We start from the raw sequence: 18,680 nt of genomic DNA, 5'->3' as shown, positions 1-18,680 counted from the left end.
TACGCCTATTGAAGTCCTCTTTGGCTCTTAATCAATGAAATTTCCGACTCTAGTTTATCTTTTGCCTTCTTCACATCCAATAAAGTGACCACTGCTCTCAAAAGTTCATCAAATTTTGCCATTGTTTTTCGTGTGGGCATAATAGGTTTTATGGCACTGCCGCCAGCAGTAGGAATGTCTAACTCTTGCATAAGAGCTGCTGCCATTTTCAAGACTGATTGTTTCTGTTGTAAACCCAGCAATCTTTGCTGAGACCTTAGAGTGACACCGGGTGTCAATTTTTCCGTACCATGATAGTGCAAACCATAGGCCTCTTCCTCTTTTTGGGTGAGCCTTTTCAACAACAACTGGTGGATAGCGTTTGCGTCTTGCTTGATCGCCGAACTTGTATGGTAGTTTTGTTTCAATAAACTTGAAAGATATTGCTGTAGATGAGTTTGGAAACCACGATCTCGTTTGTAAGAAGATGACGCGGCCAACGGAATCGGTGGTGGAACAGGCTCCTGTTGGACAACCTTCTGTTGCTGTTGTTTCTTCTTCTGGTGCTTGTCGTAAATCATAAGATTATTGTACAAGTTGGCAATCCCCTGAGACGATTGAAATTGGGCGACATTTTGAGTAGACTGAGGAGAGTCCAAAAGTGCCAACAAATTGGACCTTTCCAAGAGCATTTTTTTCGCGGCTAATTCAAATCTTCTTGCTTCAATGACCAATGATTCCTCTTCGGCTATTTCTGCTGGGGTTCGGAGAAGAAGATTTTCTAGATACTTTTTCCTTTCAATCTCCTTCTCTTTTGAATAGGACTTGAGGGCGTTTAGGAGATTCTGGTTCTTAATTTCTTGTCGAGAGAGAATCTTCTCACAAACGTTGTAAAAATGTTCCTTGAGTATTTCAACTGCAACACCGCTAACTGGGAATCTATCTTGTATAATCGGCCACTTAAGTTCAAACGATTTGCAAAGATCGAATAAAGTTTTTGTTTCTTGGTAATTCCATTCCTTAATCTTGGGTAACAGTTCTATACCCTCGTCCTTTTCTCCTTGTGTTGCTTCTGTGTCAGCATGTGACAATGTATTGTTTTTAGACCCATTCGCAGTCACCTCATCAGAACTCCCTTCGTTTTTCTTCCTTGTACTCGCATCGTCTTTTGGACGTTCTGCCTCCTTTTCCTCCTCCTTTTCCTCCTCTTCCTTCTCTTTCAATGGTTCCTCGTTTTCTGTGTGTTTTAATCGCTCCAGTTCTGGCTCCTCGTCGATCTTGCTGCTTTTCTCTTCAGTGAGCTCCTTAATTATCTCGTTGTATGTCTCTTCATCAACTAGTTCTGGAATATCTATATCAACATTGAATTTGTCAAAAAAATAAGGCTTCAGAGACTCCTCAATCAGAGCATGTAAACTCTCTGCACCTTTAACCCAGTGTTGCAATTCAATCCCATCCTCTTTTGCTTTGAATGCAAGTCTAGTCCATGGGCTTGGTCTAAACCCTTTTCGATCCTTGGTATTTGAAGTTGGTGTTAACCCGAGTGACGGTGTGTTTGGTCCCATAAGATTGTACAACTCTCGAGCCATTCCAGTGAGAGGTTTCAGTTGGCCACCACCATCCGGCACCGACGGAGACATCTTTTGTTTTTTGCGAGCAGGGACATCATCTCGTTGAATTTCAAGCACATCTAAAACGTCGTTTGCGGACATCACGGATTTTAGTTCCTTGCTGTCAGTACAGAGTCTGTCTCTAAACAAAAGCTTTTGCAAAGCGTATCGGAATTGAAATCGGCCAAATTTTTTTTTTTTCTTCTATCTGTACATTACAGCGCTACCGACACACTATCAAAAACTCTATGCTATATAATGGTATAAATTCCTGTCACTGGCATCTCTCTCTAAATACTCCTTATCAATGAGATCCTCAATTTGCTGTTTGATCTGTACCACCAGTGGTTGAAACCTATTACTCAACTGCTTTATCAATCCTTCGATTAATTCGTTATGCTTGACACTCCGTCTCGACTTTAAGATTCTCACAATGGCAGCATTAATCTCAATCTTTCGTCCTTCTGATATGTTTGCATTCACTGCGTCAACCTCTTCCTCGTCCTTTGTTTTCTTCCCCTTACCACTACCGGCAGAAGAGGCCAATGAAACTGTTGGAACCTTAATTTTCACCGTTGAAGATTTGAATTTATCATTCAAACGGAAAACGTCATCCTCCTTAACGTCCTTGCTCATCGGAATCTTTACTAATAATCTCAGTTTTGGCGCAACTGCGATTGACTGCAAGTGACGCTTAAGCTCTAAATCGGGGATACCTGTCAACTCGACGATATCGCGGTAGGAGTATTCTTTTCTCTCTTCAAAAGCCAGTCCCAGCTCATCATCCAAAGACAGGCTCGGAGCAAATAGTAGCACAATTATTGCGGCATATACAGACATATTGATTTCGTATGTCTTTGAAGGGTATGTTATTCTCAAATCAACAGATCCAAACTTTGGCGACCAATACAACGACTTGTTGTCATTTCTTTTTCCTGAAAGCCAAAATTCCTCAAACTCTCGTATTGTACCTCTCAACTGCCTTGGCCATTTAAAAGTAGCACCGTCACGGTCCTCTTTCGTGTCCTTGTAGTCCTTGGTCAAAGACTTTGGCCACACCGATACATTGCAAATTTTCAAGTCTAGTTCAATCAAGCTTGAAGACGATGCCTTTGCTGTACTCAAATAAGTTTTCCATTCGCGAGTGGTATCACGCGAGATCTTGATGTCTTTGTTCATCTTTATCACCTTATCTAAAGAGGAAGACCCCAACTCTTCACACAATTTAGAAAGAACCATTTCCTCAACATCAACGCTCTTCACGGCACCACCAGAAGATGTTTTTGCATTCAAAAATCTCTTTGCAAAATGGTTGGCATAGTAAGCTTCGAATGCATCTTTGTCCTTGATAAATCTTAGTAACTGCACAGAGTTGTTGATTAGATTCTCCGTTTGATCTCCTGATTGATGGGTCAACTCTTTACTTGCTAAACCTTTGCTCGCTTGTTTGATGTGATGGTCCATGTACACAGAAAGAAGATCCGGCGCATTGATGCTTGTGGTGGAACCTTTCCCTTTTGAGCCATTTATAAAGTCCCTCATTGCATAGGTCAAGGTTTGTTCGATAATCAAATTCTCATCAAACGACGCTCTCCAAATATCAAGCATAGACATTCGATAACGAAGAACTGCGTCCACCCATTTGAGTGCAAATGTGGTTTGAGAGGACGAGCTTCCCCTTTTTTCAGACCCATTGGCTTCAGCTGTGGAGCGAATGATGTCTGGGATAGAAGTCCCTTGAGCCACAATCACTTCTCTCAACCTTAACCTCAAAAGTTGGAACTCGTCATCTATCCTACCTATGAGGCGATATAGTAGTCGTAATTCTGCTTGGAAATTGGGGGGTTGAGAAATTTGCTCGCCAGTGACGCTTGCTATAACAGGGTGAAGCCAGTAGTTTAGTCCCTCCTGCTGCAGTAAGATAACCTTGTCGATTTTATCCTTGATGAGTATGTTATCCATCAAAGTGGACACCTTTAAATGGGTAGTTTGAGGTAGGAAAAATTGTATACGTTTTTCCTCGTCGCTAATGAACTGCGAAGTGGCATGTAGATACTTTGAGCCACTACTATACGCCATGAAGCCTTGCGACAAATCTTGGAAAAAACTCTCTGAATTTTTCAAAAACATGGGTTCAAATACAGTTTGATAGTAGTTGTCACCGTATTGCATCTCCGACGACAAGTTGCTTTCGGTCAACAGTTCCATCATTTGTATGATCTTTGTGATGTACATTGTTGAAGTAACGACAACTCCTCTTCTACTTTTACTTATCTCTTCAAGCACAATGTTGATCATCCGAGATCCGATTTCGTTGTTGTTGTACATCACCACGTTTTCCTTGAACAATTGAACACCCAAATCATAGATGAGAAGTTTTTTGTGCTCCTTGACGTATACACGGTTGAGGTACATCAACACATCACTGATAAACTTCATGCTTTGTAAATGTTCGTCCCACTCTTGGATAAGTACGCGCATAAACTGTTCGGGGCTTGAGCCAAGGCTTACCAATATAGATCTTTGCTCTAGCAAATGGCTCCTTACTGTATCGGCAACTTTGTCGTACAACCGTCCTCCAAATTTTCTCAAAACTAAAACATACGCTTTGCGGTATAGCTGCTCGTAGGATAGGCTTGAGACATTTTTGTTCTGGATTTGAGTTATTGCATTTTGCAAAACGGACCAATTCTTTTCAAAATCAGCAGCGGGGTCAGCGGGAGGATCCTCCAATGACGATGACGCGCTAATTAACGACTTTCTTGGCGGCCTGATTTTAGATCTTCTAGCTCCGGCAGGAATCATCCTTTCTATGTTTTGTCGATGGCGTTACCAAAGGTTTGGTGGCAGTACGAAAGATGGAAAATGAAATCAAAGAGTAGTGCGACCTCATCAAAATCGAGAGAGTTGTTTTGTGTAACAACGCATATAAAGCTCTTGGCCAACGCTTCATACATGGTAGGAATATTACACTGTGCCAATGGCTGTGGTCAACAGGATAAGAGAGAAGAAGGTACCTTCAATCAACAGAAGGGCTTACGAACCACATTTTGTGAGTTTTGTAACTGAAGATCCACTTCACAGACACACTTTCCGAATCTAACTTGAACTATCTATACGTATTCTGATTAGCCACCAGACAAGTAGACACTCTACTTTCTTGATCTTCTTATATTCCCAAAAACTTTGAGTTGTTTGAAGAACCATTGCATGCAAAACTCTACAAACCACAAAGGCATGTATCTACTGATAAAATGCAAGGTGTAACCACTGGTTCCACCGTACAAATTGAACCTTGTCAGTTTTCTCAAAACTTTTCCAACAATATCTTTAGCATATTTTTCAGGACTAACACCATTATCCTCACTCATCTTTTTAGTAGCAATAGCACTTTCGATTGCCCCATCGACATTGTACAAGGAGTTCTTGAAGGTATTCTCGTATTCGGCATTACTCTCTCTTACACCAATTTCCGTGTCCACCCCACCAGTGATAACACTATGCACCTTGACTCCGAAAGGCTCCATCTCACCGTGTAGTGTTTGCGCATACGTATCAATAGCGGCTTTCGTAGAGCAATATATGCTTGACCACGCGAGCGGCACTCTTGCTGCAACTGAGCTGGTAAAAACAATCGATCCTTTGGCGTTGATTACATATGGAGCAAGATGTTTGGTGACACTGATGTGTCCAGTAACGTTCACCTGATATATCTTTTCAACTTTTCTCTCATCCATTTCGATTGCAGGGCCATTGACAGCAATTCCTGCATTGTTGTACAAGATGTCAACATATCCACCAGTCTCCTTAAGTACAACGTCCTTCAACTTTTTCAAATCATCAAGGTTGGTAATGTCGCAAGGGACTGAAATGAGTCCATGCTCGGCAACGAGTGGATCTTGCAAATGCAACACAGATTGTGGGGAAGCTCCGATAACTTTAAAACCTTTTCTGGAAAATTCTCTAGCAAGCTCATACCCAATACCTGATGAAGCCCCAGTAATCAAAGCGTACTTTTGACTTGGTCTGTGTAATTTTGATTCACTCATGAGCTCGAGGTTAATGACGGTCTCTCTTGATACACGCAAAATATGATAGGCTCATATTTCATTCATCAAAAAATAAGATAGATTATTGCAGTATTTTATATATCCTGGTACGTTAAAGAGTGGTGGTAGAAGTGAGGGGGGCGGGGGGCGGGTTTAATGGAATCAAAGGCGTACCAATTCGGTGTCAGCGGATATAGATGGGACGGAGTTAATTGCATGGAAAAATACGCGGAGTTCTTCACCAAGTACATAGTGTTTTCTACATCTCACAGCTATTGAACGAAATGCAAGGCGACTACAACGGCATCGTGTCCTCTCGTGGTGGTGTCTTGTTCACATCTAACCCTGTTGCAACTTAAAATTGGGAATTGTAATGTTCTTGCTCCAATCACATACTTGTTACACATCTCCATGTACGTAAAAGCTTATTTATTATCTCAATTCCCTAAGAAATCTACTCTACTTCCTCAATTTCCTGATATTTCTAAATGGCTTAAGCTGTTTGAAGAACCATTGCATAATAAATTCCACCAACCACAAGGGATAATATCTTCCAATAAAATGTAACGTGTAACCCTTTGCTCCTCCGTACAAGTTGAATTTGGACAGCTTTTTCAACACTTTGCGACCAACGTCTTTGGCGTACAGTTCAGCACTTACCCCAACCTTAGTCATGTCCTTTGAAGCTAATGCACTCTCACGTGCACCTTCAACATTATACAAAGAGTGCTCGAGTTCCTTCTCCTCATCAACGTCCGCTTTTGCACCTATTTCTGTATCCACACCTCCCGTGATAACACTATGCACCTTGACTCCAAAAGGCTCCATCTCACCGTGCAATGTTTGTGCGTATGAATCAATCGCAGCCTTGGTGGCACTGTATATGCTAGTCCACGCAAGTGGCACTCTTGCTGCAACTGAACTTGTAAAAACGATCGATCCTTTGGCATTGACCACATATGGAGCAAGCTGTTTTGTGGCGTTGATATGACCAATCACATTCACTTGGAAGATCTTGTTGACCTTGCTTTCGTCCATCTCCGCCGCCGGTCCACCAATCGCAATACCAGCGTTGTTGTACAAGATGTCAACATATCCACCAGTCTCCTTAAATACAACGTCCTTCAACTTTTTCAAATCATCAAGGTTGGCAATGTCGCAAGGGACTGAAATGAGTCCATGCTCGGCAACGAGTGGATCTTGCAAATGCAACACAGATTGTGGGGAAGCTCCGATAACCTTGTATCCTGCTCTGCTGAAGACTTTGACAAGTTCATACCCAATACCTGAAGATGCGCCTGTGATAACTGCGTATTTTTTGTCTCTTTTGTGGGGAATAACTCATTGTAGTCCGGGTTTGCAAAGAACATGATCAATCCCGCAAGAGTTGAAAATTGGCTCTGGTTTTATACTCAGTCATTTGTAAAAGGCGTTGTCTTGCGTGGGGCGTGGTTGTAAAGATTGAAGAGAAAACCTTATTCTTTATCTCCGAGATCTCGCCTGTGAAGGTTTATTGTTGTGCTCAATCTCCAAGACCCCGCTTAAATCTAGATAAGCCCACGAAAGACAACTGGGGGAGGAGCAATAATTACCCCCTGCATTAGGAGAACCATAGTTACTACACTGTCTTAGAGTCAATACCTATCGAGAATTCCAGAAAAACAAATGAAGAATCGTTAGTTCACTTTTCATTAATGCTTAATTTTGTCAAGCTATGGAATTGTAAGCGGCATTACGCTCCCAAACATCGTTTTTACTAATGTTTGATAATACTGACTTAACCTTCTATTACTGAGAAGTTTGTCCCCCTCTGTAAGTATTTCCTTCATTTACAAATTTGCTAAATTTAGCAACAAAATTCAACAAAAATACCAAAAACACACTTAGAAGCTAGGAGTTTAGATTCAATCAATCGTAATTACGTCCCCTCTTTGCAGACCTGAGGCATGTTTACAGAGAATAAATCGGTTTTTAAGGGCTTAACAACATATTCTTTTTATCATCTCCTTTCGGTTTTAGTAGGGCTTCTGTTATTTTCCCCACGAAACGCTTATGATTACTAAGAATCTAATTGGTTTAAGAAAATAACAAAACAAAAAGAAATCACTCCGAAACCGCTCCTTCTCCGGCCCGCACATTCTCATGACGCATTTGTTTTGAAAAAAAAAAAAAAAAAAGAAAAGAAAATGCTATATATACCCAGCGAATCGGTCCATACTCTTCTGTTTTTGAATGCACATTTGCAACGAATACTAACGAAACTAATCATGGCCCCAAAGACATTATACGACAAGATATTTGAAGACCACATTGTTTACAAAGACGACTCCGATTCGTGTTTATTGTACATTGACAGACACTTGGTACATGAGGTTACATCCCCGCAAGCCTTTGAAGGATTGAGGAATGCACATAGATCGGTTAGAAGAACTGACTGTACATTGGCTACTGTTGATCACAATATCCCTACCACTCCTAGAAACAACTTCAAAGACGTTGATTCATTTATTAAACAGAGTGATTCCAAGTTGCAAGTCAAGACCTTGGAACAAAATGTCAAGGATTTTGATGTAGCTTATTTCGGTATGAGTGATAGCAGACAGGGTATTGTTCACATTGTTGGTCCAGAGCAAGGATTCACTTTACCTGGTACCACTGTTGTTTGTGGTGATTCACACACTTCCACACACGGTGCGTTTGGTGCTTTGGCATTTGGTATCGGTACTTCAGAAGTTGAGCATGTTCTTGCAACACAAACAATCATTCAAACCAAATCAAAAAACATGAGAATTTTTGTTGATGGATCCTTGAGTGAAGGAATCACTTCCAAAGATTTGATCTTGCATGTTATTGGAGTTATTGGTACTGCTGGTGGTACTGGATGTGTTATTGAGTTTGCTGGTAAAGCTATTGAAGATTTGTCTATGGAAGCTAGAATGTCGATATGTAATATGTCAATCGAAGCTGGTGCCAGGGCCGGTATGATCAAGCCAGACGAAACTACATTCAAGTATATCAAAGGAAGACCATTGGCACCAAAGGGAGCAGAATGGGACAAAGCTGTCAAATACTGGAAGACATTACACTCAGACCCTGGTGCAAAATTTGATTACGATATCAAGATTGCTGCGAAGGATATTGTCCCAACTATAACTTGGGGTAATTCTCCACAAGATGCTTTGCCAATTACTGCCAAGGTTCCTGATCCAGCCGAAGTGAGCGATCCAATCAAGAAGGAGGGTATGCTTAGGGCATTAAAGTATCAAGGATTGACTCCAAATACTCCATTAAAAGACATCAAAATTGACAAAGCATTCATTGGCTCATGTACAAACTCAAGAATTGAGGATTTGAGAGCTGCTGCAAAAGTAGCAAAAGGACACAAGAAAGCCGATAACGTCAAGGAAGTTTTGGTAGTGCCTGGTTCTGGTTTAATCAAGAGACAAGCTGAGAAGGAAGGACTCGATAAGATTTTTGAGGCTGCTGGCTTCACTTGGAGAGAAGCTGGTTGTTCAATGTGTTTGGGAATGAATCCTGATATTTTGAGCCCTGAAGAGAGATGTGCTTCGACATCAAACAGAAACTTTGAAGGTCGTCAGGGAGCAAGGTCAAGAACACATTTGATGTCGCCAGCAATGGCTGCCGCTGCTGCTATCAAGGGACATTTTACCGACATCAGGGAGTTTGAGCACAATCACACCGATGAACCCGAGGTGGCAATTGAGCTGGGTGAAGAAGACCAAGAGTTGCAAGATGCAGTTTACGAGCACGAAAAAGTGCCAATGGATGTGTCACAAGCTGTTGAAGATGACAGACTTAAGGATATACCACAACCATCACCAAAGAAATCGAAGCCATCACCTGATGTTGCTAGTGGTTTGGACAAATTCACCGTGTTGACTGGTATTGCAGCTCCGTTATTCAAGGCTAATGTCGACACCGATGCCATTATTCCAAAACAGTTTTTAAAAACAATCAAAAGAACTGGTTTGAAGGATGGTTTGTTTTATGAAGCAAGGTTTGTCAAGGAAAACGGTAAAGACGTTGAGACTGATTTTGTGTTGAATCGGGAGCCATATAGAAAGGCTGAAATCTTGGTGGTGACCGGTGACAACTTTGGATGTGGTTCTTCTCGAGAACACGCGCCATGGGCATTGAAGGACTTCGGAATCAAGTCTATAATAGCTCCATCGTTTGGTGACATTTTCTACAACAACTCGTTCAAGAACTTTTTGCTTCCAATTAGATTACCTCAAGAGGTTATTGAGTCAAAGCTTATACCGGTGATTGAAGCCGGACACAAGTTGACCATTGATTTGCCAACTCAACAAATTAGAGATGGTGAAACTGACGAGGTTTTGGTTGAACATTTCGAAGTGGAAGAGTTTAGGAAGCACTGTTTGCTCAATGGATTAGATGACATTGGATTGACATTGCAAAAGGAAGAGTATATCAAAGCTTTTGAGGAGAAAAGAAGGGACACTTTTTCATTTTTGGAGGGTGGGTCCAAATTGATTACCCCTGTTAAGGGTGCCAAGAAGAGCAAGTATGGTTTGAAAACTCAAGAATGGTGAACGACGTATAATTTATTACAGAATATCTAATTATTTATATCAAATTAAAGTTAATACTATACAATCTCTAATCTGCACGCTCTGACATGACTTGTTTCACAGGTTCTGAATCTCCATAAAGATTGTGCTGTTGAATATACCTGATGACCGAATTGGGCAACAAGTACTGCACAGACATGCCTCTTCTAATAAACAATCGTATTTTCGTTGACGAAATATCATTGTAGATCAATTGCTTGATAACCAAGATGTTTTTCCTGTGTTCATACATAATATCATGACTCAAGAGGAAACTCCTCACATCTGAGCCTGTCCTTTCCACAATCAAACAACCATATTTCCCAAGAATGTGATGCAAATCCTGGTCTGCCCATACATCGGGCTCTCCCATTGACTCAATCAAATCCCCACCTGCTAGCAACATAATCTTGACTCCTCTTCTCTTACCCGACTTTGTCATGATTCCTCCTCGTTTAATGTTGATTTCCTCATTGAAATGATCCAAAACCAATGCTGTTCTTGTGTATTTTGGTTGTAAAGATTCCCATGCATCAACCATAAGCCATGATGAAGTACGTTCACACGCCAATTCACACATTCTAACCCTATGATGAGCAGGGGCCAACCCTTGTTTCTTGTAATTTGAAGATACCGGACTGTAGTATCCACCAATAACCTCAAATCGCGTTTGTTCAATTACCGCATCCAATGCCATTTCAAACATTCTCAAATGCAAATAAGTTATGGGCGAGTAACTTCCACAAGCAACAATAACCAATGGCGATTTTGATTCGTCGGTCAATGTAGTAGCCAATCTATGAGTTGGAAAGTTGTACTCTGATAATTCAGTTGCCTGCCGCTGTATCCCATGAGGCACCTCTTCCAAATCAGCAATTTGCGACGAACGTACCTGGATAGAAGGTGGGAGAATCTCCTTTCTAGTCTTTTCTTCTTGTGGTTCGGAAACATCAATAATTATCTCCTCTTCCTCATCTGATGATGAGTTTGTTAACTCAGTATGCTTACGAGGAATCTTGGAGTGATACCGGGACTCAGATTCTCCACTGCTCTCGTATGATTTGCCTCGGATCACTGAAGGCTTTGCTGAGGAAGAGGCTGGGTGTGGCGCTGGATCATCCAACGCTTCTCCTAAATCTTCCATCACAAAAGGCTGGATTGGGACATTCTGCGGTATAGCATGCAGTGGTGCAGTGGGTTCAATGTTTTTGTTTCTGGACGGAGGTGTGAAATTAGGGTCGTTTGTGGGGTCCATTATGAATTAGTGTCAAGGGACTGATGCGTGGGGGTGAGACTCTGCCTGGGAAATAATTATGCAGTCTGTGGTTATGTTCGAGTATTTTTACACTTCGTAAATGGTAAATTAAACGTTTGAGAAAACTTCCCCTGCTCCCCTTGTAAGGTACAGATTATTCTAGATCTTAAAGGTAGTAAAAGAGGGAAAGGTGGGTCACATTTTTCCGCGGTAGAAATTTTTTTTTTTTTTTTTTTTTTTCTTCTTTCCCTTTGTTGACTGCGCTTACAAGAGACGAAGAACAGTACAATAAAATTGTGGATTATTGAGTTCTATAATTTCGGATATGGGGATTAGTCATTCGCTCTGATAAGAAAACTAAACTTTATCTTTAAAAGACTTGCAGAAGCGCAGGCAATTTTGGCACTCAGTAGACATTTGTGAAACGCTACATAACGATAGAATCTGTGCAAAAACCTAAGCTACAGTAGATCTGGTGCCGATAGTGTACAGTACTGCATCTTTCTTTATCTTGCGACAGTGTGGATCAGTTTATACATGCGACACGCAGAAGAAAAAAAAAGAGAAAAAAATAAAGTAAAATAAAATAAATTAAAATAAAATAAGAGAACCAGAAATATTCCAAATACTTCTTCATCTTGCAACGACATCTTCACTATGAGCAATGCTACCAAAATCAGACCCGCAAAGCGATTGATGAATGCTGCTGGAGGCTGCGCAAAACACGGTGCTGAATACGGGAACTGTGTGCTTTTGAAATATCAAACTATAAAAAAGGGTGATTGTGAGCAAGAATTTCAAAGGTTCAAAGCCTGCGTCACCGAAAAGATGGCAAAGCAGTAGCTACATGTGGTTCACTATTGGAATGCGCGCCAGGAATTTGAGCTCGTCAGGAATGGAGCCCCTCACTGTATACCGTTTCTGCATCGTGGGTGTCTTTTACAGCATTCCCTGTTCTTTGTCGTGCTATATAAAGCTACCACTGGTAGGTTCTGCAAATAGTGTGAAAAGAGCATCATCTGACACAAGTCTGGCTACCGACGAGGCTGTTGCGATTACACGTCTCGTTGGAGAGAGAGCGTTTGACAAGGGGCAATATGTATTCCCCGCCTCATGCTCAGCGTTGTTCTGTATAGCAATGTATAAACTCTTCCACAATGTGAAAACTCCTCAACAATGTATATTCTTTGCCTGTCACGTGTAGCCATGTGTCTTCACTCCGCAATTTTTTTTTTTTTTTGCTGTCACAAGAAATTGAAACAGAGGGAGGGAAAAAAAAAAATCGTTGTATCAATGATATCCCCCCGCCCCTTCAGTTCCATCACAACTCAGAGCTCATCTATTTTACACGCACACACACACACACACACACACACACACAGAGAGAGAGAGAGGCTCCATTAACACCGCATGACCAAATCATGGTGACCATCTCAAAACTAGCCGGCTACAACAAGCAGGATATCAAAAACATCCTTTTGTTGTTGCACGAGTTTGTCGTTACTTACAAGCACAACAAGGTTACATTGAACTACCAATCACGGCCCGTGGTTTTGTTCTTCACCACACTAATAGCCACCGCTGGGTTTGGTTTGTACTTCTCGATACGTGGAGCAGTTAGCAAGTACAATGAGTACGTGTTGGCCAAAAAATTGAGACGGCCCAGTCTTATTCGCCAGTCGTCAAATATGCTCAAGAATGGAACGAGAGAGGTGTTTATACCTAGCGGCAAGGACTCAATCAAACGCATCATCATACCCAAGCCTAATAACGACTTGTATGCTGCTGATAAGTACTTGTACAAGGACTTTGTGATCAATCAACGTCTCTTGCTGCAAAAGAAGGGAGTCTTGTTCAACTCCAAGTTTCTTAATCAGTTGGCTATCATTTGGAGAATATTGATTCCTAAATTCTACTGCAAAAACACGTCGTTGTTGCTATCACAATGTTTCTTTCTAATATTTCGAACATGGTTATCGTTGCTAGTTGCCAAGTTAGATGGTCAAATTGTGAAAAACTTGATTGCGGCAAATGGGAAAAAGTTTTCGCGTGACTTGATCTACTGGTTGTTGATTGCGTTTCCGGCTTCATATACCAATGCTGCTATCAAGTACTTGGACCAGAGACTAGCTCTAGGTTTCAGGACTAATTTGACGAGGTATATCCATGACATGTATCTCGACCAAACAATGGCGTATTACAAGATTGACTTGGGTGCGTCAGCTTTACAAAACATTGACCAATACATCACTGATGATGTGACCAAGTTTTGCTCTTCGTTATCGTCGTTGTTCTCATCAATGGGTAAGCCATTTATTGATATGATTTTTTTCGCGGTGTACTTGAGAGATAATTTGGGAAGCGGTGCTATACTTGGAATATTTGCCAACTATTTTCTCACGGCGGTCATGTTGAAGAAGGCCACGCCATCATTCGGTAAATTATCGGCACAGGGAGCCCACCTCGAAGGGGTGTATTTCAATCAGCATTTAAATTTCATGACCAATTGCGAGGAAATTGGGTTTTACAAAGGTTCACTCATTGAAAAGGCCAAGCTTCGTGAAAATTTCAACAAGTTGATGAATCATGTCAAAAAGGAGATCAATACAAGTTTTTGGTATGCAACGTTGGAAGATTACGTTTTGAAATATACTTGGTCGGCATGGGGGTACATTTTTGCTGGATTGCCGGTATTTTTGGACGAATTGTGGCCTGCAGAAGACAAGAAGAAAGATGTGTCGCTGGATGCTGCTGCAAGTGCTGCGAGCGAACGTAAGAATATGAGGCAGTTTATCACCAACAAGAGATTATTGTTGTCTCTTGCGGATGCTGGTTCGAGATTGATGTATTCCATCAAAGACGTCAACACATTGACTGGGTATACTGACCGAGTCTTTGACTTGTTGACGCAGTTGCATCGTGTGCATTCGCCTCGATTTGATTATGGTGATAAACGAGGAATTGCTGATATTCATGGCACTATTCAAAACAATTACCCCAATGGGTTGAGATTTGAACATATTCCAGTAATCATCCCTACTCCAGAAGGTTCCGAATACGTTCCCTTGGTTGAAGATTTGAATTTCCACATTAAGCTGAGGAATATGTTAATTTTAGGACTGAATGGATCGGGGAAGACTTCAATCGCGAGAATTATTGCTGGGTTGTGGCCATTATACAGTGGTCTTTTATCGAAACCCAATGATGACGATATTTTTTACCTCCCACAAAAGACGTATTTCACAACTGGTAATTTACGAGACCAGATCATATACCCACACTCGTATGTTGAGATGTTGGAAATGGGTTACAACGATGATTACTTGTACCATATTCTTCGTGAAGTGAAGTTGGAGTACCTTTTGAAGAGAGAGGGTAGTTTCAATGTTGTTAAGGATTGGAAGGATGTTTTCAGTGGTGGTGAGAAACAACGTGTTAGTATTGCTCGTGTGTTGTTCAAGAACCCCAAGTTGGTGGTTCTTGACGAAAGTACCAATGCCGTCAGTACCGATGTTGAAGATTATCTTTTTGAACTTTTGAAGCTGAAAAAGATTCCATTCATTACGTTGTCTCATAGACCATTGTTGATGAAGTATCATGATTATATTTTGGAAATTGAAGAGGAGGGTACTTGGAAACTACATGACTTGACTAGTGAGGAGAATTTAAAGACTATAGATAATGAAATTACTGAAATTGAAGAAAAACTTAGTCAAGTGACGAAATGGGAAAAGAGGAAAGATGAAATCAATGATTATTTGGATGGGAAGTTCAATGATATTGGAATGGAGAGTTCAATTGATTTTTCGGAGGAAAAGATCAAAGTCGGGGGTGCCTAGATAGATAGAGAAAGAAGTATGTAGCTTTTGTAGTAGAAAATGATTGGAAATGAAAGCGAAATGAAAGTGGAACTGTTCTTCGCGTGTGGTTTGTTGCACGTGTCGTACTTTAATTCTCTTCGGACAACAACATCTCGCATAAAAAAAGAAATTCACCACAGAAGAAGAAGAAAAAAAAAAAAAAAATCGAAGAAAGAGAGGCCAGACAGACAGAAAACAAAAAAAAAAAACTTCAAGTTTCCATTCCTTCTATCCAAATCTCTCCTTTCAAATAAACCACCAACATAAATCACACCTATTCCATCATGTCCGAACCAATCAAGAAAAAGAACGGAGACATTTCCAAAGCCCCCACCCCACAGAATACCCCAGCGAGCGTCACAAGCTCCTACTTGAAGTCGCAACCACCCACGGTGCCCACCATTGAAGAAGGCAACGAGAACAAAATCAATCAAACATTAGCCAACAATCCCGTTTTGTTGTCCATGATCCAGGGCAAATTGGGTGATTTGGTGGGTAAGAGCAGCGGATATGTGGCTAACTTGCCACCAGCGGTTAAGGATCGTGTTTATGGGTTGAAGTCGATACAACAGCAGCAGATGAAGCTAGAGGCTGAGTTTCAGAGGGAGTTGTTGGAGTTGGAGAAGAGGTATTTCAAGAAGTATGAACCGCTTTATGCGAAGAGGAAGCAGGTTATTGTGGGGGATGTTGAGCCCAGTGAGCAGGAGATTGAAGAAGGAAAAGCACTTGAAGAGAAGGATGAGGACGAGGAGGAACAAGATGATGATGATGAGGAGCAAGAGGATGCTGAAGGGACAGTTGGTAAAGATGCCAAGGGTATCCCTGGATTCTGGTTGACTGCATTGGAGAACTTATCCACAGTATCGGAAACCATTACCGATAGGGATTCAGAAATATTGGAGCATTTGATTGATATTCGTATGCAATACTTGTCGACACCGGGGTTTGAATTGATTTTCGAGTTTGGCGAGAATGAATACTTGTCCAATTCAACCTTGACCAAGACTTATCATTACCAAGCTGAGTTGGGATACAGTGGTGATTTCGTTTACGATCATGCAACCGGGTGTGAAATCAATTGGAAGTCGAAAGAGAAGAACCCAACTATCAATATTGAAAGAAGGAAACAAAGAAATAAAACCACTAAGCAAACTAGAACTATTGAGAAGATTACTCCAACTGAATCATTTTTCAATTTCTTTGATCCACCAAAACCACCAAAAGTTGGCCACGGTGAAAAAGGTTCAAATGGTCAAGGTGAAGATGATGAGGAGCGGGACAAAGACAATGGCGATGAAGAGGATGAAGATGAAGAAGATGAGGATTTAGAAGCTAGATTGGAGTTGGATTACCAATTGGGTGAAGAAATCAAGGACCGGTTGATTCCAAGAGCAGTTGATTGGTTTACCGGTGATGCTGTTGATTTCGCATACCCTGATGAGTTTGACGGTGATGAAGAGGACGAGTTTTCTGATGAAGATGGTGAAGACGAAGACGAGGATGATGATGAGGATGGTGGTGAAGCTGGACAAGAAAAACAGCCACCAGCTGAGTGTAAGCAACAATAATTGGAGGGATGAGAAGCTGACTATGTGTGTGTGTGTGCGTGCGTGCGTGCGTGCGTGTGTGTGTGTGTGTGTGTACATTTGTTGAATAGTTGTGAATACAAACTTTGAAAGGGTTATCGTGAACGTGAACGTAGGAGAATTGAATGCAGTTGTTGATAAAAAAGGACGATGCTTTGTAATTTTCGTTGCTGCAGGAATGCACAATCAATCGAAGCAAAGTGGTAGTAGAAGGGCAGCTACAATATAACATTTCATTCATTCGATCCTGAGGTTGTCCCCTCGCCACCCATCACATCACACAGAGAAGATCTGTATATAGTGGGTGAGTGATATAGACATACACAAAGCATATAAATGCACAAAAGCCCAGAGAACAAAAGCAACCAACGACACAAAAGACAGTAATGACAAAGACAAAGGACATAGAGGGACCGGCAGATGAACAAGTGGGGCACTTGTGGGGCACTTAAGGAAGACGAGGGACAAAACGTGTTTTAACCGAGCAAAACCGAGCAAAGGGGGAGGACCATGAGGGGCGTTAGGAGGGGCAAGGCACCAAAAGTTTAGCAAAGTTTTGGTGGAAATTGAAAAACGTTCTTTTGGATAATCCAATCCATAACCCATAATCTATAGTCTAGATTGTGGGGCCTTATTTCCGATGAAAGGACAATAGGGTGAGATTTTCTTTTTTTTTCTTTTTGTTTATTTTTGTTTTCTTTGGAAAGAACGTGGTCGAGAAAAAGATAGGGGCAACAATCATAGCAACTACGGCGATGCACGTGTACGAAGAAGAGAAGACATGAAAGAATCTGAAACCAATTCTCTTGGTAAATACGATCAATTCATCATGTCTTTTAGTGAGTGAATGAAGCTTTTGTGAGGTGTTTGCATTTGTTTTGTTTTGTTTTTTTCCCTCGGCATAAATGCATGATAAAAAATTCATCAAGAAAGCAAAGAAGAGGAAATTTTAGCTCAATTCGTAACAATCTTGGCCATTTCGGGATGAGTTCACCACAAAACAAATGCCCTACAGGCGATCATTATTCTTTAACCAGCAGTAAAATAATAGGAAAGATACAATTTGTAAAGATGAGCTTCCCAATGCAAATTGTGAAACTTTTTGCAATGAAATTTTACAGTGGTCAATTTACGAGAATGTATAATTTTGTTTTTAGTAACACTTTGAGGAATCAGAAAGTGTGTAAGGTTGCAAACTACTATCGCTTGATTCTATAACATTACTACTGTGTGAGTATATGCACACATGCGTTGTTTTGTAAGAATTGCATGTGAATCTAGACTCATTTCCACCATGCACATTAAATATGACGATCCTTAGAACGTTTGATCTAATATGTGTATATGATATGTGTATATAATATATGTATATGTATATATACAAATATAACATGTACTAAGTGAAAGATAGATTGTGTTTTTAGTTTTAGAGTTTTCGCCTTGATCAAAGCTCTGCAATTTGATTGGTTGAGACATTTAACAAACGTTTGGCATGTATTATAAATATTAAGATTTTATACCTGATTTCTGCATAAAATGTTATTTTGTTGACTCAGAACAACAGTACTTAGGCAACGTTGCAAAGTAGTGAAATTAGTAGTATTTGGTAGCACCAGGCTATGCTATCAAGACACCAAAGAAGAAAAGACATACAAAGCCGACGTAATAAATAATAATAAAACAAGTAAGCACATAAGCAAAGGGGGGTGGATGCAAACTTCTCTTGATATTCATTATGTCTCTCCTGCT

At 40.8% G+C, this 18,680-nt stretch overlaps 4 protein-coding genes and 1 pseudogene across 5 annotated transcripts; 3 read left to right on the top strand and 2 right to left on the bottom strand. All coding sequences in view use genetic code 12, as the record gives it.

The window, feature by feature from the left end:
• Positions 1-5: 5 nt before the first annotated feature.
• KGF57_003908 lies at positions 6-7,008 on the bottom strand (annotated as a pseudogene). Its single transcript has 5 exons — positions 6,918-7,008; positions 6,150-6,867; positions 4,794-5,615; positions 1,868-4,335; positions 6-1,729 (listed from the first exon to the last, which is right to left on the bottom strand). Coding segments are annotated over exons 1-5 (5,823 nt in total).
• An 897-nt stretch (positions 7,009-7,905) lies between these two features.
• Positions 7,906-10,212, top strand: LEU1 (3-isopropylmalate dehydratase; the record flags this gene model as incomplete). Its single annotated transcript, XM_051753374.1, has 1 exon — positions 7,906-10,212. The coding sequence occupies one exon, from the start codon at positions 7,906-7,908 to the stop codon at positions 10,210-10,212; it is 2,307 nt and encodes a 768-aa protein (XP_051607769.1).
• Positions 10,213-10,279: 67 nt separating this feature from the next.
• KGF57_003906 (nicotinamide-nucleotide adenylyltransferase) lies at positions 10,280-11,485 on the bottom strand (the record flags this gene model as incomplete). Its single annotated transcript, XM_051753373.1, has 1 exon — positions 10,280-11,485. One exon carries the CDS (start codon positions 11,483-11,485, stop codon positions 10,280-10,282), a length of 1,206 nt encoding a protein of 401 aa, XP_051607768.1.
• A 1,421-nt stretch (positions 11,486-12,906) lies between these two features.
• PXA1 (ATP-binding cassette long-chain fatty acid transporter) lies at positions 12,907-15,324 on the top strand (the record flags this gene model as incomplete). The annotated part of the gene is made up of 1 exon (XM_051753372.1): positions 12,907-15,324. One exon carries the CDS (start codon positions 12,907-12,909, stop codon positions 15,322-15,324), a length of 2,418 nt encoding a protein of 805 aa, XP_051607767.1.
• Positions 15,325-15,629: 305 nt separating this feature from the next.
• On the top strand, positions 15,630-16,913 carry NAP1 (histone chaperone; the record flags this gene model as incomplete). The annotated part of the gene is made up of 1 exon (XM_051753371.1): positions 15,630-16,913. One exon carries the CDS (start codon positions 15,630-15,632, stop codon positions 16,911-16,913), a length of 1,284 nt encoding a protein of 427 aa, XP_051607766.1.
• Between the last annotated feature and the right edge of the window lie 1,767 nt (positions 16,914-18,680).

This window comes from Candida theae, assembly GCF_024610275.1.
Source record: "Candida theae strain CBS 12239 chromosome Unknown scaffold5, whole genome shotgun sequence".
NCBI lineage: Eukaryota > Fungi > Ascomycota > Pichiomycetes > Serinales > Debaryomycetaceae > Lodderomyces > Lodderomyces theae.
Note: the sequence above shows the minus strand (reverse complement) of the source record. Positions and strands in the feature narration are given on the sequence as shown.